We start from the raw sequence: 24,023 nt of genomic DNA, 5'->3' as shown, positions 1-24,023 counted from the left end.
AAGATGAATTTCAAAATTAACTTGGAGGGGAGGGGCGTTGGTTAGAGGGAAAACGATCTTTTGAAATGAATCATGTGAGAGACTACTGAAACTTACAGCTAAAGAATGTGCAGTCCAGTGTCGAGAGTTATTGCAGATATAAACCTACTGAGGGGATTCAGAGTGAGCTTCTAGTGCGTTGGCTTCTAGTGAAAATAGGCCTCTGTCCCAACTCAATTTTAAAGTAACAATTAGTTGCAGAAACATGGGCTTGGGTCAGGAGAATTGCAAGATGAAACAAGACTAAAGGCAGAAAGCTCCCCCACTGGAGTTGGAGAGAGAGGTTACAAGAAGAGGAAATAAGAGGGATATGTTGGCCTTTGCACTCATTAAGTTCTGAATGAAGAGGTCCATTGGCAACCCACCACCATCTAGAGCTCTTAAGTGGTCAGTTCATTGCCACCCAAGGGCTTCAATTCATCCCTGATCTCTTGTCTCACTAGCAGCCAAGTCAGGTGACTATCTTCCTGACTGTAACACCGGAAGAATCTGCCTGTTCAGTTTTGACGCGGGTGGTGTGGGTAGGGGTGGGGAGGGGGTTTGGATAGGGGCAAGGAGGTTACTTCAGAAAGTTAACCCCCGCTCTTGCACCCGCTCTCCCTGAAACCCACCCCAGCCCCATGTCTCTGCAACTCCCACCCTGTGAGAATGGTCATCTGATACATTGATAATGGAATGGTTGACTAATTGTTGCAATCAATCTCATACTAGTTATTTACAACAGACCCAGGCAATCCTTTATGGTGTCCTCTTCCATCATCAGATGGCCTCACTGGGGCTTTGAATGTTCACAGTCAAGTGGGGCTGAGGTTTATGAAGGAGTACCTCAGTGCACCCCTGGAGAAGGGGCAGTATGCACTATAAAGAGTGAGTTTCCACAAATATTCTGACCTGTACAGAAAGTATGATGACTGCTGCCGTTCCCATTTTAGAATCATCCCCTCACTGTGTCCACTGAAAAAGAGTATAGGCTCCTTCTGGGCTGAGGAGGAAAGGGCACATGGTGTGATAAAGATAATTCACTTAAACAGAATAGATGCTGCATCAGCGTGCACATCCAGTTTAGTGTGGTACAGGACATTGATCTGGCTCGCACAGCAGTGAGCCTGTCTCAGTACAAGAACAACAACTGTGTAATTTTATATAACACCTGTAACAAAACATATTATAATGATGGGGCTGAGAAGCTTTGAGTAGAATCCTTGCCATCTAACTGTCTTGTTGGTATTCGCCTGAGAGGAAGTATGCTCACACAAAGTCCTGGCTGAAGACAGACTCAGTCTGAATGAACAGTGAATCGGTTTATTACATATTACTTCATACTAAATCTACAATTCATAATGGTATCTTTTAGACATTATGTTCAACTGACGGATAAGTGAAGCATGGCTGCTCTTGAATCAGTCTCACACTGGCTTGGTGACAAACACAGAACAGGTTGACTCTTCCTAACGACAGTCTTTTACAGTTACTTTCGAACCAACCTGTTTCGAGATGTTAATACATGTCACTGCAGAAGTGGCCCGAACCCAAGCCTCTTGGCTCAAGGGTTGGGACATTACCACTGCTCCACAAGGGTCCGAACAGTTCTTTAGGTCCTGATGTGTAGAGACTTAATGATGTCAATTCACCCTTTCAGGTTATACAACAAATATCCTGAGGTATTTCAGGGGAAAGATTATAAAACACATCGCAACATAAACCATTATTAGGCCAGATGACCAAAGGCATTGTCAGATGTCTGCTTAAGAAGTGTCTGAAAGGAGGTGGAAATGTGCAGAATTGAAGGGAGGGTATGGAAGGAAGGGAAGGGAAGACACTATACATAGGCAACTAAAAGCGCCCAATGATTAGGCTCAGTGCCAATCTCCCTTCCCACCTATCCACTCCACCCTCTGACCTATCACCTCCATCCCCACCCCCATTCACCTATTGTACTCTTCGCTACCTTCCCCCACCCTCCTCTCTGACTTATCACCTCCATCCCCACCCCCATTCACTCATTGTACTCTTTGCTACATTCTCCCCAGCCCCCCCACCAATGTATCTCTCCACCCTGGAGGATTCCTGCCTCTAGTCCTGATGAAGGGCTTTTGCCCGAAACGTTGATTCTCTTACTCCTCGGATGCTGCCTGACCTGCTGTACTTTTCCAGCACCACTCTAATCTAGACTCTGGTTTCCACCATCTGCAGTCCTCACTTTTGCTCAGTGGTTAGCACTACTGCCTCATAGCGCCAGGAACCTGTGTTTCATTCCAGCTTCGGGCAACTGTCTGTGTGGACTTTGCACATTCTCACCATGTCTGTGTGGGTTCCCTCCGGGTGCTCCGGTTTCCTCCCACAGTCCAAAGATGTGCAGGTTAGGGTGGATTGGCCATGCTCAATTATCTGTCATGTTTGGGGATGAATAGGTTAGGTGCATTAATCAGGGGTAAATGTAGAGTAATAGGGTAGGGGGAACAAGTCTGGGTGGGTTACTCTTTGGAGGGTCAGTGTGGATTTGTTGGGCCAAATGGCCTGTTTCCACACTGTAGGGATTTAATGGAGATTTGATACAGGAGCAGAGATGTCTTGTGGCAATTACATGGGGTGCTGGTGAGACAATATCTGGAGCACTGTGTGCAGATTTGATCTCCTTATCTGAGAGAAGATGTTCTGGCTATGCAGGGAGTGTTAAGAGGTTTGTCACACTGATTACTGGGATGGCAGGATTGATGCCTCCCAGCACAACAGGCAATTTAGTACGGTCAATTCACCTGACCTGCACATGTTTGGATTGTGGGAGGAAACCAGAGCACCCAGAGGAAACCCGTGCAGACACGGGGAGAACGTGCCCGAGGCTGGAATCGAACCTGGGTCCCTGGCGCTGTGAGGCAGCATGGCTAACCACTGAGCCACTGTGCCACCCCCACAGTAAGAACAATCCTCTCATTATGAAAGTCAACATGTTATTTGCTTTCCTCACTGCCTCCTGCACTTGCGTGCTCACTTTCAGGCACTGTGCAGGATGACTCAAGGACCTCTCCCCTTTCCCAGTCTATCACCACTCAAATCAAAATCTGCATTCCTGCTTTTGATATAAGAGTTGATAATCTCATATTTATGCATCTTGTAGAGTTGTGGAGCTGAAGGAGTTTGCAGAGATTATAGAGGTGGAGCTATGGAAGTAATTGAAAATAAAGGATGAGAATTTTAAAATGAAGGCATTGTCAATGAGCCAAAGTAGGTCAGTGAGTAGAGGGATCATCGAGGAATGGGAATAAGGGAAAGTTAAGGCCAGACAATCACTGCTTTAAAGGATCTCTACGTTGCGGAGGATTGGATGATGAGATAAGTCAGGAGTGCAAGCAAAATTTTGTTTTTCTTCCAATTTTCAAGGGTGACACACTGGCTCACAGCACCAGGGACCCGGGTTCGATTCTAGCCTTGGGTGACTATCTGTGTGGAATTTGCACATTCTCCCCGTGTCTGTGTGGGTTTCCTCCAGGAGCTCTGGTTTCCTCCCACAGTCCAAAACTGTGCAGGTTAAGTTGGATTGGCCATGCTAAACTGCTCCATAGTGTCCAGGGATGTGCAGGCTAGGTTGATTAGTCATGGGAAATGCAAGGTTACAGGGATAGGTTGGCTCTGGGTAAGATGCTCTTCGGAGGGTTGGTATGGACTTGATTGGCTGAATAGGCTGCTTCCACACCATAGGGATTCTATGATTTCACATCCTCAGGAATCCTAAAGCACATCTCAAAATGCTTTTGGACAATCAGTGTGCCTGGGGTTGTAGTCACTGCTGCAATGATGAGACACCCAAAGGCCTATTCATGCATGGGTAGGACGTTCTGACAATGGAGGGAACACAAAGTGGCTCACCAGACCGTTTCCTGGAATGGCAGGACTGACATATGAAGTGACTGGATCCATTCGGACCAAATTCACTGGAGTTTGAAAATGAACTGCAACCAAACCGGCAAACCACATTCTGAAAGTAGTTTTCCAAAATGACGTGAGGATAATCATGTGTGTCCACACTCTTTCACCCAAAATGTCTGAACTTCAATCGGCTCTGGTGCGGGATTAACATCGAATTTGATTGATAATTTCTGTTCACAAGAATAATGATGTTAAAAATCACACAACACCAGGTTATAGTCCAACGGGTTTAATTGGAAGCACTAGCTTTCAGAGCGCTGCTCCTTCATCAGGTAGCTAGTCACAGCTACCCGATGAAGGAGTGTCGCTCCGAAAGCTAGTGCTTCCAAATAAACCCGTTGAACTATAACCTGGTGTTGTGTAACTTTTAACTTTGTCCACCCCAGTCCAACACTGGCACCTCCTCATCAAGAATAATAATGTCCAATCTTCCACAGGGGTCCTCAGAGAGCACCTTGCTGAAATGTGGAACATTTTTTCAGTTTTGAAAAGATTTGGAAGTGGTCAAATTAAAGCATCTTACAGCCCGTCCAGTCTAATCTGCCTCTCTGAGTGAGTAATACAATTAGTCTCACTTCACTGCCCTTTCCCTGTGAACTTGTATTTATTTTTTTTCCTGTCCTTTTATTTGTTACGATTAGAACCATAAACTAAATGTTAGGAAAGTTGTGACTGTTCTGCACTGCAGCCGCAGATCCTGAAGTCCTGCCAGCAAAACCCAATGCCTCACCATTTACATGGGGTGTGGGTGGACTGTATGGGTACAGGGTACAGGTTGCATGTTATACATCTGTGATTCACAGAGAATGGTGCAATTTTCCATATCTGGGATTTCTAACATGATTCACGGACTTTAGGTATTTGAGGAAATAAACTGAATTATTTGGAAATGTTCCACACGTTTTTGAAGAAGTCTCCTTGGAAGAGACAAAGTTCCATCTGGGATTGTCAAGAATGTGAACAAATCGAGGATAACTTCAGAGGAAGTGTCAAGTTTAAGTCACTCAAATCCCCAGGCTTTTAAATTTTTTGAGATAAAAGAAATGCTGTTGTGACCATTTGCAAATTCTCTAACTGTCTGTTCATATAAATCTGAGGAACATCATTACAGGATTAATGCTACATGGCTTATCAGATGTTCTTTTCACAAAGCAGGAAAGATTGTGGGCATTTTCTCAGAGTTGAATTTTCCTGATTTAGCACCGAAAATTCAGGCTGTCACAAAGAACAGAGGGAGATTATAATGCCAGAAAATTGCATCTAGATTAGATTCCCCACAGTGTGGAAACAGGCCCTTTGGCCCAACCAGTCGACACCGACCCTCCAAAGAGTAACTTATCCAGACCCCTTTCCCTCTGACTAACGCACCTAACACTATGGGCAATTTAGCCTGGCCAATTCACCTAACCTGCACACCTTTGCGACTGTGGGAGGAAACTGGAGCACCCGGAGGAAACCCACGCAGACACGGGGAGAATGTACAAACACCACACAGACAGTCGTCCGAGGCTGGAATCAAACCTGGGACCCTGGTGCTGTGAGGCAGCAGTGCTAACCACTGAGCCACCGTGCTGCCCAATGCGTGACATCTACTTTCATGACATCTTCAGGAATTGTGTTCCTATGTGATAACAATTCGCAATGTTAAATAAAATTCTCATCTCCCTCCAATTCACTCAGGATTCACCCTTCCCTGAAGCATACTTGTTCTGTTTGATAATATTATGCATTTCTGAATGCTTTGTTATTGCATCTTTATAACAGACTCTAACATTGTCCTGAAGACTGATGTTGACTTGCCTGGCCTATAGTTACCTATTTTATGTCTCCTTCCCTTTTTGAATGACTGGCAGTTTTCCAGTCACCTGACAATTTTCCAGAATCTATAGACTCTTGGGAAATTACTACCAATGCATCGACATCTTGAAACGTACTTCCTTTCCTATCCCAGGATGCAATCAATCAGCTCAAGGGATTTTATTGGCCTCTGGTCCCACCATTTTACTGAACGCAGACTTTAAATGTGAAACTCATCAGTGAACTGGGGGGCTTAGCCTTGCTGGTATCTTAGAATCTTTACTGTCTGGACGCAGGCCATTCAGCCAATCGAGTCCACACCAACCCTTCAAAGAGCACCCCAACCCTTACCCTATCACCCTGCATTTCCCATGGCCAATCCACTTAAACCTGCACATCTTTGGACTGTGGAAGGTAACTGGAGCATCCGGAGGAAACCCACGCAGACACAGGGAGAATGTGCAAACCCTAGACAAACAGTCGCTCAAGGCTGGGATCAAACCCAGGTCCCTGGTGCTGCGAGGCAGCGTTGCTAACCACTAAGTCACTATGCCATCCCGTAGTACTGACAGTGAACTGGAACAATCTGATAGCCTCTGCTGTTGTTGCACTGTACTCACTGTAAGTCAGGCACTCCACGGGCAGCTTGCTTTGTAAGACGGTGACGCAGCCCATCTTGTTGTATTTCCACACCGTCACATCTCTGTGCTGCCTGCTGGAACCTGTTGTGAAAAGGTGTGCAAAGGTTAAATATCAACTCAACCCAGGGCGCATTTACACAGGGAGGGATGGTAGAAGTGTAATACTCCAGTGTCTGAACTGAAACAAAGATCCTTCTGGTTGTCAGTTTGCTCGTTGAGCTGATGGGTTCATTTTCAGACATTTTGTCACCATCTAGGTAACATCATCAGTGAGCCTCTGGTGAAGTATTGGTGTTTTGTCCCACTTGCTGTTGATGGGTCTTGCTGTTGTGGTGGGTGATGCCATTTCAGGTTCTTTTTCTAAGAGGTTGATAAATGGGGTCCAAATCTATATGTTTGTTTTTGGAGTTCTGGTTTGAATGCCAGACCTCCAGGGATTCCTGTGAGTGTCTTTGTTTAGCCTGTCCCAGGATAGATGTATTATCCCTGTTGAACTGGTGTCCCTCTTCGTCTGTGTGTATGGATACTAGTGATAGTTGGTCATGTCTTTTGGTGGAAGTGGGTACTGCAGATGCTGGAGATTAGAATCAGGATTAGAGTGGTGCTGGATAAGTATAGCAGGTCAGGCAGCATCCAAGAAGCAGGAAAATTGACATTTCTGGCAAAAGCCCTTCATCAGGTAATCCTGGTGAAGGGCTTTTGCCCGAAATGTTGATTTCCCCGCTACTTGGATGCTTCCTGACCTGCTGTGCTTTTCCAGCACCACCCTAATCATGTATCTTGGTGGCTAGTTTCCTGTCGGTTCTTTTCCAAAATCTCAAACAGAGATTCACCTTTTGCATTGGCTTGACAGTCAGTTCTTTGAGTTGCTCAGATCCTGCAACTCTATAACAGATCCTGCAGCTCTATAGCAGATCCCGCCCTACCCTTATGGCCATGCACGTATACTTTCTGAAATTGGCCTTTCGCAAGCACTGGGGAGGTGGTGGTCACAGTGGCACAGTGGTTAGCACTGTTGCCTCACAGTGCCAGAGACCCGGGTTCAATTCCCACCTTAGGCGACTGTCTGTGTGGAGTTTGCACATTCTCCCCCTGTCTGCGTGGGATTTCCTCCAGGTGCTCTGGTTTCCTCCCACAGTCCAAAGATGTGCAGGTTAGGTGAATTGGCCAAGTTAAATTGCCCGGAGTGTTAGGGGAATGGGTCTGGGTGGGTTGCGCGTCGGTGTGGACTTGTTGGGCCGAGGGGCCTGTTTCCACACTGTAAGCAATCTAATAAACAAAAACAATCTAATCTAATATTGGGAAAGTTACTGGACTAGTAAACTAGAGACCCAGCTTAATGTTCTGGGGGTATGTATTTGAATCCCAACACAGTAATAAATACAATTTGCATTCAATAAAAATATGGAACAAAGTGATACATTAATGATGGCCACCAAACTACCTCCAACTGTGTTAAAAACCCATCTGGGTCACTAATGTCCTTTAGGAAAGGAAACTGCCATCCTTACTGGTCTGATCTACATGTGACTTCAAACCCACAGCAGTGTGGTTGACTCTTAATGTCCCCTGGGCAATTAGGGATGGGCAATAAATGCTGGGCCTAGCCAAGAATGAATATATAAACAAAGCAGATGTCCAACTCATTAATTTCAGTTCACATCTCCTGTTGCCAGATACAGCATCACTCTGGCACTGATTGAAGGGCTGACTATGGGCCTTTGTGATTGATACAGAATTCGTGAGGGTAATATGAGGAATACAATGTGCAGAGAAGGTGCAGAAACAGCAAGATCAACTTTAAATTTAAAATTTGAGAGGTCCATTCAGAAATCTAACAACAGCAGGGAAGAAGGTGTTGTTGAATCTGTTGGTATGTGTGTTTAGGCTCTTGTATCTTCTGCATGATGGAAGAGGGTCTAACTAGGGTGGGAGGGGTATTTTGTCTTTTGCAGGAGTGATTGAGAGAACAGCTTCAGATTGCATTTCCTGCAGGATTTCAGAGATGCCCTTGCAAGATTAATGCACACTAAAACGCCAGAGCAACAGACACCAGACCATCCTATGTATTATCCTTTGCCAGGTCGTATCTTCTAGCTTGCACTTTTAGTCTAACTTATCTTTTAACCATATTACCTGTGTTTATGTACGTGGTGCCTTTTTATTTATTTTTCAAAGAAAGGAGATAAAGAAAATCCTCGAAATTTTGACTCTGCCATGTTCTGGCAAACAACATTTTAATTGTTTCCTGAAGAAGGGCTTTTGCCCGAAACGTCGATTCTCCTGCTCCTCGGATGCTGCCTGGCCTGCTGTTTTTTTCCAGCACCACATTTTTCAATTTTAATTGAAGTGTCAAGTTGTATATCTGAAGAAGAAATAAAAATAAACATTGCAACAGATCAAGGAGGGGGTGAAAAGCGAGGTGTTGGTTTCAGCTCCTCACCTGATCATAGCAAACACTCCTGGCAAAACTATTAAAGAGAGTGTGTCCGTATAACGCCTTACCGATCACATGATTAGTCTCTGGGATACAGACCAGTTGATGGAATGGTTGTCTAGTCTCATGCGTTTGGAAAGTTTCAACAGACTCAGAAACCTGGAAAACAAAGTGAGGATAAGGGATTGAGCTTTTGAAAGGACAGGGGAATGCCATTGATGTCGTAACATCGAAAGCAGCCGGTGAAAGGACAATACTGAAGTCAATCTTTACTTGGCCTTACATTTATTTCCAGGCTGAAGCGTTACAAACTGTACCCCTGAACACAACCACAGCACAGTTTCATTGATTGAGAGTCGGTACTTTTAATCAACATGTTCGGTGTGGCACATCTCTGGGCCAGATGGAACTTGAATCTAGTCTTTCCAGCACTAGAGGTAGTGATACTACTATTGTGCCGTAAAACTCTTGGTATGTGATCGGCATGGACTGGTTGGACTGAAGGGTTTGTTTCCATGCTGTATGACTCAACGTGGAAATATTTTTTTTTAATCACCTGGTTCGGAGCTGACTTCTTACACTGCTGCAGTCCATCTGGTGTAGTTAGACCCATAATGCCATTTGGGAGGAAGATTTTGACCCAGCAACACTGAAGGAATGGTCAAATACATCCACAAACATTTAGACCTCAACCACTGATGCTCAGTAACAGCACAGTGTAACAACTACATGATGCACCGCCGAATTTCAACAAGTCTGAGAGTCATACAGCATGGAAACAGACCCTTCAGTCCAACTTGACCACACTGACCATCATCCCAAACTAGTCCCACCTGCCTGCGTTTGGCCCATATCCCTCCAAACCTTTCCTAATCATGACCTTATCCAAATGTCTTTTAAACGTTGCAACTGTACCTGCACCTACCAAATCCTCTGGCTGCTCCTTCCACACACAACCCACTCTCTGTGTAAAATAATTGCTCATCATGTCCTTTTTAAATCTTTCTCCTCTCACCTTTAAAATATGCCCCTGAGTTTTGAACACCACCACCCCAGGGAAAGGACTTTGCTATTCATTTTGTCTTTGCCCCTCATGATTTTATAAACCTCTATTAGGTCAAAGTGAAAAATCACAAAACACCAGGTTATAGTCCAACAGGTTTATTTGGAAGCACTAGCTTTCGGAGCACTGCTCCTTCATCAGGTATTATGGAGTATAAGATTATAAGACACAGAATTTATAGCAAAAGTTTACAGTGTGATGTAACTGAAATGATATATTGAAAATGACCTGGATTGCTTGTTAAGTCTCTCATCTTTTGGACTGACCATGTTGGTTTCAGTTCTTAAGAATAGTTCTTCAGTTCTCAATATATCATTTCAGTTACATCACACTGTAAACTTTTGTTATAAATTCTGTGTCTTATAATCTTATACTCCACAACCACCTGATGAAGGAGCAGCGCTCCGAAAGCTAATGCTTTCAAATAAACCTGTTGGACTAGAACCTGGTGTTGTGTGATTTTTAACTTTGTTCACCGCAGTCCAACACTGGCACCTCCAAATCTATGAGGTCACCCCTCAACCCACGATGCTCCAGTGAAAAATGTCCCAGCCTATTTTTATTACTTAAACCCTCCATTGCCAGCAGCATCTTAGTAAATCTTTTCTGAGCCCTCTCTAATTTAATAGTATCCTTCAGATAACAGAGGGACAGAATTATATACACTCTCCTCAGACAATACCTTTCAAACCCATGACTACTACCATTTACAATAGGAATATAGGAACAGCACTAGGCCATTCAGCCCCTTGAGTCTGGACCATCATTCAATGAGATTATGGTTGATCTGTGGCCCAACTCCACATATCTGCCTTTGGCCTATATCCCTTAAGACCTTTGCTTCATAATAAAAAAAATCTATAAAATAAATAACTGATCCTGCACCCGCTGCCATTTGTGAAAGAAAGTTACCAACATCCTGCACTACTTGTGTGTAGAAGTGCTTCCTAACAGCTCCTCTGAACAGAATGGGCCTAATTCTCAGAGTATGGCCCTTTGACCTAGAATCCACAACCAATGAAAATAATTTATCTTTATCTACGCGGTCTTTTCTCATCAATATCTTGAAGACTCTGATGAGATCATTCTTTAAGCTTCTAAATTCTCAAGAAAACAGGTCAAATGTGCATAATCCTTCCTCATAACTCAATCCCAAAAGTTCAGGTATCATTCCTGTAAATCAACATTGTAATCCCTCCAAGGTCAGTCTGTCCTTCCTAAGGTGTTGTGCCTTGATCAGCTTAGATCTCCAAAGGGGGTCTGACCAGAGTCTTATATACCTGCAGCATAATGTCCGTGTCCTTATAATCCAGTCCTCTGGATGTAAGGCTAACACTGCAATTGTTTACTGGATTCTTTTCCAATATGCTAAGAGCATAGGTACATGGGAACAGTCATTTTCAACATCTCCTCCTAGCTACTCGCCATCGGACAGAGGGAACCTGTTCTGAAGAAGGGACATACCAGATTCAAAACTGTTAACTCTTTTTCGCTTCACATATGATGCCAGACCTGCAGAGTTTCTCCAGCAATCTCTGCTTTTATTTCACATTGCCAGCATCTGAAGTGCATTGTCTTTATTTAAGGTCCGAGAGAGGCCTGTGTAGGTCCCTGACCACCTCTTTATATCAATGACTTGGATGAGGGTTTCAAAGACTTGGCGGCTAAGTTTGCTGGTGATTTAACGATGGGCAAGAAAATGCATTGAGAGGATGACATAACGCGGATGCAGATGGATAAAAATAGGTCAGGTGAGTGGGCACAAATCTGGCAGATGGAGTATAATATGGGAAAAAGTGAAATTGTTCACTTTGGCAAGTTGAATAAAAAGTAGAATATCATTCCAGTCAGGACAACAGCAGAATTCCAAGGTGTTTGTATACTACACATATACAAAATGTTAGTATACAGGTACAGCATCATTAAGATGATGAATAGCTTGCTATCCTTTACTATGTGAGGCATTGAACATACAAAATCTAAATGTTGTGGTCCATTAGGTTATGTGGTGAGACCGTATCTCAAACACTCAGTGCAGTTTTGGTCTCTTTATTTAAGAAAGGGTATAAATGCATTTCAGGATACAATTCAGAGAAGGTTGATATCTCTTATGGGATCTCGTGAAGATAGGTTTGACAGGCTGGGGCTGCTTTCACTGGAGGTTAGAAGAGTGAGTGGTCATTTGATTGAAGTGTGATCGTGAATGGTCTAGACAAAACGGACATGGAAGTAATATTTCCTCTCGTGGTTTAGTCCAGAACTAGGGGACACTATGGCCTTTGAGGACATGAATGAACAGAAGTTCAGGCAATGTACAACATTGGAAGAAGATGGGAATCCATTGTTATGTGGAATTCAGAACATTAATGGATCAGCAACAACCATATTGAAAGACAGATTAGACTCAAAGGACAAAGTGACCTCTTTCTGCTCCTAATTCATATCTTTGTATGTAACTTATTTTTTTTTAAATGCTCTCTGTATGTTTTCCACCTTGCAACTCACAGGAGAGATTAATCTTAAATCTGTGGATAATCCTGAAGGCTTGGCAACTCTATTGAAATGCCACAAAAACAGAAATTGCTGGAAAAGCTCAGCAGGTCTGGCACCATCCATGGAGAGGGAAATCAGAGTTAACGTTTTGGGCTGAGTGACCCTTCTTCAAATCAGTTCCACAGTGTCCAAATCAACGTTCAGTCAACATCACTGAAAGCACATGGTTTTCTGTGACCTTGCTCTGACCACATTGGCTGCTGTGTTTTATTACATAACAACATTGAAGAAAAAGTGAACTGGTTTCGTTAGATGTGATTAGGAGCTACATAAATGCAAACTCATTTTTTCTTCTGGTATGTGGATATCAGCAGGTGGGCTATGGTATTACTACAGTTGAGTAGTCTCCCCAGCTTCACTGCAGATTGAAGGGAAGGCGATGGCCTAATTGTATTATCACTGGACTGTGAATCTAGCAACTCCGATGATATTCTGGAGATCTGGGTATGAATCCTATCGCAGCCGATGACGGAATTTGAATTCAATTAAAGTCTGGAAGCTAAGAGTCTAATGATGACCATGAATCTATTACTGATTGTTGGGAAAAGCCCATCTGGGTCACTAATGTTCTTTAGGGAAGGAAACTGCCATCCTTACCTGGTCTGGCCTACATGTCACTCCAGACCCACAGCAAAATGGTTGACTCTTAACTGCCCTCTGGGCAATAAATGTTGGCCTAGCCAGTGACATCCATAGCCCATGAATGAATAGAAAACCGTAGGCCACTTGAGAGAGGTATTGAATGGGCCATGATAATCTGGTGAGAAACTGCTCTGATAGAGGAGGCAGAATGAAAGGTCATCAGAGGCTGACCCGGTGGTCAGAAATTCTTTGTGAATCAATAGTTTTTTTTTTCTCCAGGACAGAAAGAACAGGTGCACTCACAATCTCTCCAGAGCTTGGGTCGAAGATGGAAGGGGATGGAAGGCCACTGCAGATCCACACTGAGTTCACACAGGCCACAAAGCAGAGGCTGCTTATAAACTGGGGAAAGTGAGGGAGCTTTATGATCAGCTGTCCATCCTGCGACCAAACCCTCACACTTTTATCGAAGGAACCAGTCATCAACCTGCATTGGGTGAAGAGTGACAGTACATTAAAACTTGAATGCTCGTCTCGATGGCAAACACTGTCAGGTCAGTCCAAGTAACTCCCTCCTTTTTTGCATACTCATCATCTAACGCACACCCTCACCGCCATCATAGAGGCCTGAAGATGTACAGTATGGAAGCAGACCCTTCGGTCCAACCCGTCCATGCCGACCAGATATCCCAACCCAATCTAGTCCCACCTGCCAGCACTTGGCCCATATCCCTCCAAACCCTTCCTATTCATATACCCATCCAAATGCCTTTTATATGTTGTCATTGTACCATCCTCCAACACTTCCTCTGGCAGCTCATTCCATACATGACCCACCTCTGCGTGAAAACGTTGCCCCTTAGGTCTCTTCTATATCTTTCCCCTCTCACCCTAAACCTATGCCCTCTAGTTCTGGACTCCCCCACCCCAGGGAAAAGACTTTGTCTATTTACCCTATCCATGCCCCCCCACAATTTTGTAAACCCCTATAAGGTCACCCCTCAGCCTCTGACACTCCAGGGAAAACAGCCCCAGCCTGTTCAGCATCTCCCTATAGCTCAAATCCTCCAACCCTGGCAACATCCTTGTCAATCTTTTCTGAACCCTTTCAAGTTTCACAACATCTCTCCGGTCAGAAGGAGTCCAGAATTGCACGCAATATTCCAACAGTGGCCTAACCAATGTCCTGTACAGCCGCAGCATGACCTCCCAACTCCTGTACTCAATACTCTGACCAATAAAGGAAAGCATACCATGCGCCTTCTTCACTATCCTATCTACATGTGACTCCACTTTCAAGGAGCCTATGAACTTGCACAGTCGTCCTCCTTCCTCCATTCACAAGCAGGAGTAATCCTCTGCCAAACTGGTTAGTGAGGCCTCACTGCTGCACTTATCTTGATTAATTGATTGATTTACTGTTGTCACGTACCAAGAAACCGTGAAAAGTGTTGTTTTATGTGCTATACAGGCAGACCCGTACCATAAAAGGTGCATCAGGGTAGCAGAACAAAGTGCAGTGTTACAGCCACAGAGAAGGTGCAGAGCGAGAGAGAGGGGTCAACATTAACATTTCATATGTATAGACTCTGACTTTCAGTATCTGCAGTCCCTATTGGCTCCTTAACATTTGACACGTCTGTTCAAAGGTCTGATGACAACGAGGAAGAAGCTGTTCTTGAATTTGATTGTGCATGCAATCAAACTTTTATAAATTCTGCCTGATAGAACAGGATGTAAGAGAGTACAATGGGGGTGGGAGGGTCTTTGGTCATGTTGGTAGCTTTCCTGAGGCACTGAGAAGTACTGATGGAGTTAATGGATGGTTTGCGTGGTGGAACTGACTGTGTTCGTGACTCTCCGTAGTTTCTTGACTGTTGGGAGAAGCAGTTGCCAAACCACACTGCGGTGCATCCAGGTAGGATGCTTTCTATGGTGCATCTATAACAACTGGTAAGAGTCCTCATGGAAATACCTTGTGCTCTCGTGTTCTTGAACCACCATCAAGTTTGTGATACCCGCATCATGAGCATTGGGGTTGCAGTGCACCACCTGCAGGCTTCTGCTGTTTGGGTAAGAGCTGGTGTTGTACACGATGAATTTCTTGTCATACCTGGTCAAACAAGAGCAGTGGAAATATTTGTCAGCCCATGGAAGAAAATTAGATGCTTTCTTTGAGATGACTGCTCCAGCCATCCAATGACTGACTGAGTGTCTGTGCCCCAGTCCCATTCCATTAGTTTATCTTCACTTTGGGAGAGGTGGGAGAGCATAGGGACAGGAGGAGGCTGTTCAGTCAGATCAGGTGACCTGCACCTCTCCTTTTTTATCCTCCTTTTCTCTGAATCACCTCTATATATTCACAGAAAGAAAATCTATTTATTTCAGTTCTGAAAGCTCGATCTGAATGGTAGCATTGAGGGGTGGGAGTGCCAGATTTCAAGGGGCCTTTGTACCATGTGATGTCAATCCTGAAAAGCCAAGCTATAATTTTAAGATTATGCTCTCCCCCTCTTTACTGCCAAAGGAATTTGTTTCTCTGGTGTTGCGTCCTTTCAATATTTCCAACACTTCAAACACATCACCCGAGTGAAAAGATATGATTTAAATTGAAGTTATTTCAGATTAAATGTCCCAGGGTTGTTAAACATTTGGTTACTATTAACTCCCTTTGCCTGTGAACTGTTCCTAAAATAACAAGTTGGTTTTGGGAGCTGACGACTGGACATCATACTAGCGCAAATGAACGGATATTCATTAATCAAATCAAATTAACCGAAACTGGTCGAAGAGATCACTGTCGCCCTGATCATCCTATGCAGAGTAACAAAAGAAACTGGGCCTGGGCTATTTTTACATCCAAGTTAGGGGTGCAATTCTAGAGTCATAGAGTCATAGAGATGTACAACACGAAAACAGAACCTTCAGTCCAACCTGTCCAAGCCAACCAGATATCCCAACCCAATCCTAGTCCCACCTGCCAACACCCGACTCATATCCCTCCAAACCCTTCCTATTCATATACCCATCCTAATGCCTCTTAAATGTTCCAATTGTGCCAGCTTCCATCACATCCTCTGGCAGCTCATTCCATACACGTACCACCCTCTGTGTGAAAGAGTTGCCCCTTAGGTCTCTTTTATATCTTTCCCCTCTCACCCTAAATCTATGCCCTCTAGTTCTGGACTCCCCCACCCCAGGGAAAAGATTTTGTCTATTTATCCTATCCATGCCCCTCATGATTTTATAAACCTCTATAAGGTCACCCCTCAGCCTCCAACACTCCAGGGAAAACAGCTCCAGCCTGTTCAGCCTCTCCCTATCGTTTAAATCCTCCAAACCTGACAACATCTTTGTCAATCTTTTCTGAAACTTTCAAGTTTCACAACATCTTTCCGATAGGAAGGAGACCAGAATTGCATGCAATATTCCAACAGCGGCCTAACCAATGTCCTGTACAGCCGCAACATAACCTCCCAACTCCTGTACTCAATACTCTGACCAATAAAGGAAAGCATACCAAACGCCTTCTTCACTATCCTATCTAACTGCGACTCCACTTTCAAGGAGCTATGAACTTGATGACGTTTAAACTTTTCACTATACTCATTGCGTACCTGTGACAATAAAAGCTATTCTATTCTACTCAAACACACTTTGGGTGTCTTCACAGCTTGTTGAACTGAACTTCCAGTTTCTTGGCTTAGTAAGCCCAGGTCTCACTGTGAGGAGGGAGGCTGGTATTAATATCATGCCGAGCCTCAGACCACATCTGTACATCTTTGCTCCAGCATGACCTAAATAAAGTGACGGGTATCAGACATACCAAAGGACTCGATCTCATTCATCCCTCCTTGATTTAAGGGCACTCACCCAGCAGAGTATATCCGGGTATCGATGCAGACCACAGCCGACACAATGTCTTTGTGCCTGTGATTGGTGAAGCTCGTCTCCAAGTCTAACACGTGACCGGACTCCTTCTTGACATCCAGGGCAAAGACCCTGAGCTGTTTTTTGAATCCGCAGATGAGCTGGTGCCTCCGGTGATTGATGGCCATGCAAAATACCGAGGCATTGCACTGGAAGCGAAAGTCAAAATGAACTGAAGCAGATATGTAAACGTTGCGCGCTGTTTGTGGGATCTCACTGTGCAACACAGATTGTTTTGCGACGCAGTAACAGTGACTGCACTTGGAAGGTGCTCCATTGATTGTAAGGGGAGGGACAGCCAGGGAAGGTGGAAGATCTTATTTAAAAAAAAAATGAAAATGATCTCTTTCTGCTTTAATTTCATGCAGAGGATGGTGCGTGTACGGAGTGAGCTGCCAGAGGAAGTGGTGGAGGCTGGTACAATTACAACATTTAAAAGGCATCTGGATGGGTATATGAATAGGAAGGGTTTGGAGGGATATGGGCCAAGTGCTGGCAAATGGGAATAGGTTAGGTTGGGATATCTGGTCGGCATGGACGGGTTGGACGAAGGGTCTGATTCCAAGTTGTCCACCTCCATGGATCTAAATCAGTATACAGATGCACCTCCCAGATTATTTTAATTCTATGTCCTGCAGATAACCTCAATAACTCACTTGAAGCAGGAGGTAGTGGATTTGAGCCCTACTCCTGATATTTAAACATCTAATCCAGGCTGGAACTTCTGAGCAACGTCAGGGGTGTGTAACATTGTTGGAAATACAGTGTGTCAGAGGAGCTACTGAATGGAGCTACTTGAGCCCACAAGTGGGTGTGAAAGATCTCATGCTTCTTCTGAAGTTGCACAGTAGAGCTCTCCCTGATGGCCTGGTCATTAATTAGTCCCCAACCAGTTCCATGCAAGCAGATTGTTCAGAAATACCACAATGCTGCATAGTGGACTTGCCCATATACAAATGGACTGCTACATTTCTTACTTTAAAACAGTGACCAGTCTCAATCATACTCTGCGTTTTCAACTTCTGTGTTTTTAACCGTGGTCGCATTTCACAATTGTTTACTTCTGCCAATGTCATGGAAATGCAAAAATCCAGTTCCCAGTTTAAAGATTGAAGATGGGAATGGAGACCCCAGGTTGGAGCTCTTACCTTAATCCGGTCAAAGACTGTCGCCCCAACAGTCCACACCACAATGGTCCCATCGTTTGATGCTGAGAAAAGAAGTTTGGGTTCTGCCCAGTACAGAAACTGAGTGACCATACCGGTATGCTCAAAGACTGAAAACGTCAGCTGTCCCGTCTCCAAATCCCACCATTTAATAACGCCATCTGAACAGCAAAGAGAAAGTGCTCATTAAACAACCCAAACAAAATGAATACACTCCACATTCAGGGTCCCTTTGCCTGTGTTTGACACAGGATCAGGAATAAACCTTGCACCTAGTCCACCAGTCAGTGGGTTAATATGTAATGTGTGCCAATCCCATTTGGTCATCAGTACATCATTTCATGTGATCAACCTACCCAGAAAAATGCTACAGATCTCAGTCTTGAAAGTTCCAATTGACCCCCAACTTCCCAAACCTTTGGGGGAAAGAATTCCCAATTTCTATTACCCTCAATGAAAGTGCTTCCTGATTTTGCACAAATATTTACATTATGACAGATTTTTTTTGCACAATCAAGGTAAAAATCGGGAGCGATACAAACCAGGACGGCAGCTTCATACATGATCACACGTGATCCATCAGTGAGTCAACTGCTGACACCATTTCACACGTTGGGGACAGCAACATCTTAAAACTGAAGAGGATGAAGGTAATTGGGGTAGGATGATCAGCGAGCACCCAATCTATACCTGCACTGCATGTCAATAATGCATCAAGTGTGAGTGACAGTTTTCTCTCATGACTCTCATAGTCCGTCTCCTTGGTGCTATTGTGGGAGAGGTGCGACGGTGCAGAAGAGACTCTCAATGTGTGGGGATCAATGGATTGTTTAAGATTTTTTTTTGCTGTTTCTCTTCCCCTTTTGATAAGTGGTTATTCTGTCTCTGACCACTTCGCTTCACTATCCCAATCTCTATTCCCGAATTGTGAGCTCAATCTGCAAGGGACAGTCACTACAAAAACAAACAGTTATGACACAACAGGCTCTCTGTAAACACTGCGACCAAAGTCCTGTCCTGTCAGGGATCCACATTAAATTGACTTCATTGGATTGAGATGAGGAGCAATAGCAATGTTTGTACTCAGACCTCACTAAGTTGCTTATCTCGCTTGGCTGACCAACATCCCATTGTATATTGTATTATTGAAATGTGCCCTTGCTCTGCCTGTTACATTTTTTGTATGTTTTTGTTATTATTGATCGGACAGTTTTTGAAGTGGCAAGTGACTGGTACACAAGGGAAACTTTAACAATCCACTTTTGATCATATTTCCCTCCCCTAACATTCTCTAACTAAGATCTTCATTACCAGCAGCCGTAGACTGTCTGATATTTTCACAGTATTTCTGTTGTCTCGTCCTGCAAACCTTTTAGGGTGCACAGTTCCGTCTGGGTTCTGTAATGGGAGAGCTAAACAAGTTGGTGCTAAATTCCTCCCAGTGTTCTTTTAGCTCAGACGTGAACTACAATTGGCTGGTCCAAGCCTTCCCACCAAATCTATTCTGAAATATAGATAAACCAGTCAACTATTTGCCATGATACAGCTCAGTTTAGTCCCATTGCATGAGCACGTGCAGACATTCACTAAAAGGTTTCTGCAGCTGAGAATCCCCATCTTTTGCAGACAACAAATATTCAAAGTTACCAGCTATCCCGTCTGAGTGTACCAAGGGCGAACTTTTTGAATTCTGTGCTAACAGCAGATTATATAGAGTCATAGAGATGTACAGCACGGAAACAGACCCTTCGGTCCAACTCATCCATGCCGACCAGATATCCCAACCCAATCTAGTCCCCCCTGCCAGTACCCAATCCATATCCCTTCAAACCCTTCCTATTCTTATACCCATCCAAATGCCTTTTAAATGTTGCAATTGTACCAGCCTCCACGACATCCTCTGGAAGCACATTCCATACACGCACCACCCTCTGAGTGAAAACGTTCCCTCTTAGGTCTCTTTTATATCTTTTCCCTCTCACCCTAAACCTATGCCCTCTAGTTCTGGACTCCCCCACCCCAGGGAAAAGACCTTGTCGATTTATCCTATCCATGCCCCTCATGATTTTGTAAAGCTCTATAAGCTCACCCCTCAGCCTCCGGCGCTGCAGGGAAAACAGCCCCAGCCTATGCAACCTCTCCCTGTAGCTCAAATCCTCCAACCCTGGCAATCTCCTTGTAAATCTTTTCTGAACCCTTTCAAGTTTCCCAACATCTTTCTGATAGAAAGGAGACCGGAATTGCATGCAATATTCCAACAGTGGCCTAACCAATGTCCTGTACAGCCGCAACATGACCTCCTAACTCCTGTACTCAATACTCTGACCAATAAAGGAAAGCATACCAAACGCCTTCTTCACTATCCTACATAACCACAAACTTACAATGTGGGTGATAGAAAGTCTTCAGTCTATCTGATTACACTTTTCCAGTCTGTCTAAGCCATTTCTGCTTTAGTCACTGCTGGTGAAGCAAGCATAACTGTGTTCAATTCTGGTCGCCACATTACAAGAAGGATGTGGAGGCTTCAGTGACGGTGCAAAAGAGGTTTACCAGGATGATGCTGTTTGGGTTAGAGGTTATGAGCTTTAAGGACAGGGTGGACAAATAAAGATTATTTTCTCTGGGGTGGCTGAGGCTGAGGGGAGACCTGATAGAAGTCTATAAAATTCTGAGAGGTGTAGATAAGGTTGACAGTCAGAATTGTTTTCCCAAAGTTCAGATGTCTAAAACTAGGGGGGCATGCAATTAAGGTGAGAGGGGGAAACTTCAAAGGAGATGTGAGGGGCAGATGTTTTACATAAAAGAGTGGTAGGAGTCTGCCAGGGTGTGGTGATGGAAGCAGGTACTATAGGGGTGTTTAAGGGGCTTTTAGATAAGCACATGAATGTACAAGGAATGGAGGGATATGAACCAAGGGCAGGCAGAAGGGATTGGTTTAATTTGGTGCCATGTTTGGCACAGCATGGTGGGACAAAGCATCTGTTCCTGTGCCGTACTGTTCTATGGTGTATATTAGGAGATAGTGAGGACTGCAGATTCTGGAGATCAGAGTGGTGCTGGAAAAGCACAACAAGTCAGGCAGCATCCGAGGAGCAGGAGGATCAATGTTTCGGGCATAAGCCCTTCATCAATCCTGATGAAGGGCTTATGCCCAAAACATCGACTCTTCTGCACCTACTTTGTATATTCTCAGACTGACGTCTCTCCTGTAGGTTATTTGCAAAAAAGGTTCAGCAAAGACTTACAAGGACGTTGCCAAGGTTGGAGGGTTTGAGCTGAATGGAGAGGCTGAATAGGCTGGAGTTGTTTTCCCCGGAAGCTGAGGGGTTTCCTGATAGGGGCATGGAAAGGGTGAATAGACCCTTGGGTGGAGGAGTCTAGAATTAGAGGGCATAGTTTTAGGGTGAGAGAGGAAGGATATAAAAGAGACCTAGGGGCAACTTTTTCATGCAGAGGTGCATGTTTGGAATGAGCTGCCAGAGGTGGAGTGAGTGGTGGAGGCTGGAACAATTATAACATTTAAAAGGCATCTGGATGGGTACATAATTAGGAGGGTTTAGACAGATATGGGCCAAGTGTTGGCAAATGTGACTAGATTAGGTTAGGATATCTGGTTGACATAGACGGGTTGGACCGACGGGTCTGTTTCTGTGCTGTACATCTCTATGACTCTATATTGCAGTGCCATAATGGAGTATTCCCGTAACTTTGGTTCGAGCACTGGAGCTGCAAGAAGATGCCTTTTTTTCTCTCTCGTCAACCTCATCACCACATGGTGCATGGCTACGGTGGGACTGTATCTGCAGCAAGGACACTGTCAGAATTCTTTGTTCCCCTCTGTGCTGCACCGCGTGGCTAAATCAGTAAGAAATGGTTGGCATGGACCAGTTGGACTGAAGGGTCTGTTTCCGCGCTTGTATGACTCTAAGACTCTATAAGTGATGGCTGAGACATGAAAGAATAGCAGGGTGGATAATTAATGGGTGACATGAAGTCTCAGCTCAATCCAAGAAAGAGTTGCAAATGACAATAAATAGTCAAATAATCTGAATTAAAAACGTTCCATCTTGCCCAGAGCACTATGACACTGATTCAGAGGGTGATATCCCACAGACTTGGGGGGTGCTGAATTGTTTAACTGAGGCCACACGTACTCATTCAGGTTTTAGTAAAACAGCGTACTATTCATATTCATGTTGTAGTCCAGGCAATCATCTCTCAGGCAAGATCATTAAAATTGACTCACTGACCGTCCATCCTCTGACAGTTTTGGAGATTTGCTGTGTTTATGTGGTTGTCACATTTGTCTACATTACCACATTTCAGAGGTTTATTACTGGCTGTGGAGAACTTCAGTGCATCCTGTAAAAGGCATTTAGTTAGTAGGGTTTGGCTTCTCTTCCTGTGATCTGTGAGTGAGGTGATCTGAAATACTGAGATTACAACAGTCCGCTATTTCCCACTCTTACCCTCAAAGCCGGTCAGGAACTCTCTTCGAGCCAAATGATATCCCAGGGCACTTACAGAACGGTTGTGGCAGTCTGTGATGCTCAGATGCTTCTGCATGGACATCTTGCACCTGGTCTACATAGAAACACACAGCGAGCAACCAAGAGGCTTAGGGTGTGTCTTTGGTTTGGATCCTAGACCAACTGCATCTTAACGCTTCTGCCTCAGCTTAGCCTCCCAAGAGAAGTCTTCCTGAAGGTAGTTCGACGGCTTATCTGAATTCAGACACACAAGCGCACTGGGTGTCCCTCTCAGGAATGTTAAACTGTGAGCTGTGTGTCAGGCAATGGGATAACTAACATCCCCGACGACGCAGCACACAAACATAGCTGCACAGTTTGCAAACTTCCTGCTGTGCAGTCATGGAAACAGCAAACCGAGTCAGGTGATTCACAGTCAACAGCATGGGCTTCGAGCCAGCTCTTAATTCCTTCGTTTTGAGTGTAGCCAGCCTTAAATAAAAAACGAGAAAGGCAAGAACTCTGACAAATGAACCTCCGGTATGGAGGTCAGTGCAGCACGTTCATTACAGAATATGCAATGATTTCTCTGCTCTTAATCCTGACTTGCCAACGTTGCAAAACTCTCATTTGGATATACAATAATAATAATAAATCAGAAGAAAACATGTTTTCACTAAGTATTAGAATTAATCTTTATACAAAAAGCAAGGATTGTAAATTGAAGGTGCTCTTATCCAAACAAAAGCAGGCAGAAAAATGCTCTTTGAGCTCTTAAAAAGGTCACTTTAGATCCACCCTGACCCCACATGAGCTCCTAAACTAAGGTTCAAGCTTAAGATAACAAGGGAAAGAGAGAGACAGAGCAGATTATTTTCAGACTCACATTCATCCAGTAAACAGTCCTGAAGCTTAATCGTATCTTCCGTCCCTGTCTTCAAATCTCAAACTTTCAGATCCTCGAAGCAGGTGTTTGTGCCAAGGCTGTAAATGCTGCTCTCCTTCCCTCCCCACAATACCAATACCACCCCCAACCCCAAAGACGCCCATTCCTTTGAAAGGAGCCTTGACAGATTTATGGAGTTATTTCAATAGCGATAAGGCTACAGTTTTCAACGTTCAAATAATTACCACCAAGGAATAGTGCGAAAGTTACCAACCTTGGGAATCACTGCAAAAATTGAATATTTTAAAGAGGACAAAGACCAGGGGAGGGCAAAATGAAAAGGAACAGACATAATCAAGTTGATTTGCATTGCATGGGAGAAGTAAATCATTATTGTGGTCCAAGTGCACCCCTGTAGCAGCATTTCTCACTGTGGAGTAATGACTTGCTTATTAGCTTTGATCAAGGTATTGTTTAATTTCTGCTTTTCACTTCCAATGGTTTATGCTAACTTCGCTTTCTAGCAACATGTT

The 24,023-nt window shown here is 44.2% G+C and overlaps 1 protein-coding gene across 3 annotated transcripts in view; it reads right to left on the bottom strand.

The window, feature by feature from the left end:
• LOC122556802 (uncharacterized) overlaps positions 1-22,975 on the bottom strand; it is a 53,318-nt gene extending 30,343 nt beyond the window's left edge. Inside the window, exons 1-8 of one of the 3 annotated variants that reach the window (XM_043703998.2) lie at positions 22,605-22,975; positions 18,115-18,293; positions 16,910-17,115; positions 15,012-15,149; positions 13,340-13,523; positions 8,907-8,997; positions 6,381-6,482; positions 931-1,021 (exon numbers count right to left, since the gene is read on the bottom strand). In XM_043703998.2, coding sequence (XP_043559933.2) covers positions 931-1,021; positions 6,381-6,482; positions 8,907-8,997; positions 13,340-13,523; positions 15,012-15,149; positions 16,910-17,115; positions 18,115-18,293; positions 22,605-22,707 — 1,094 coding nt within the window. In that variant the 5' untranslated portion in view covers positions 22,708-22,975. The remainder of the gene's footprint in view (positions 1-930; positions 1,022-6,380; positions 6,483-8,906; positions 8,998-13,339; positions 13,524-15,011; positions 15,150-16,909; positions 17,116-18,114; positions 18,294-22,604) is intronic. The other 2 variants (XM_043704001.2, XM_087995478.1) reach the window with 2 other exon arrangements.
• Positions 22,976-24,023: the final 1,048 nt, after the last annotated feature.

Source organism: Chiloscyllium plagiosum, unplaced genomic scaffold (assembly GCF_037043375.1).
Source record: "Chiloscyllium plagiosum isolate Xiang-an unplaced genomic scaffold, Cpla_swu_hap1 HiC_scaffold_16, whole genome shotgun sequence".
Lineage (NCBI taxonomy): Eukaryota > Metazoa > Chordata > Chondrichthyes > Orectolobiformes > Hemiscylliidae > Chiloscyllium > Chiloscyllium plagiosum.
The sequence above is the reverse complement of the archived record's forward strand: the minus strand, read 5'-3'. Positions and strand labels throughout refer to the sequence as shown.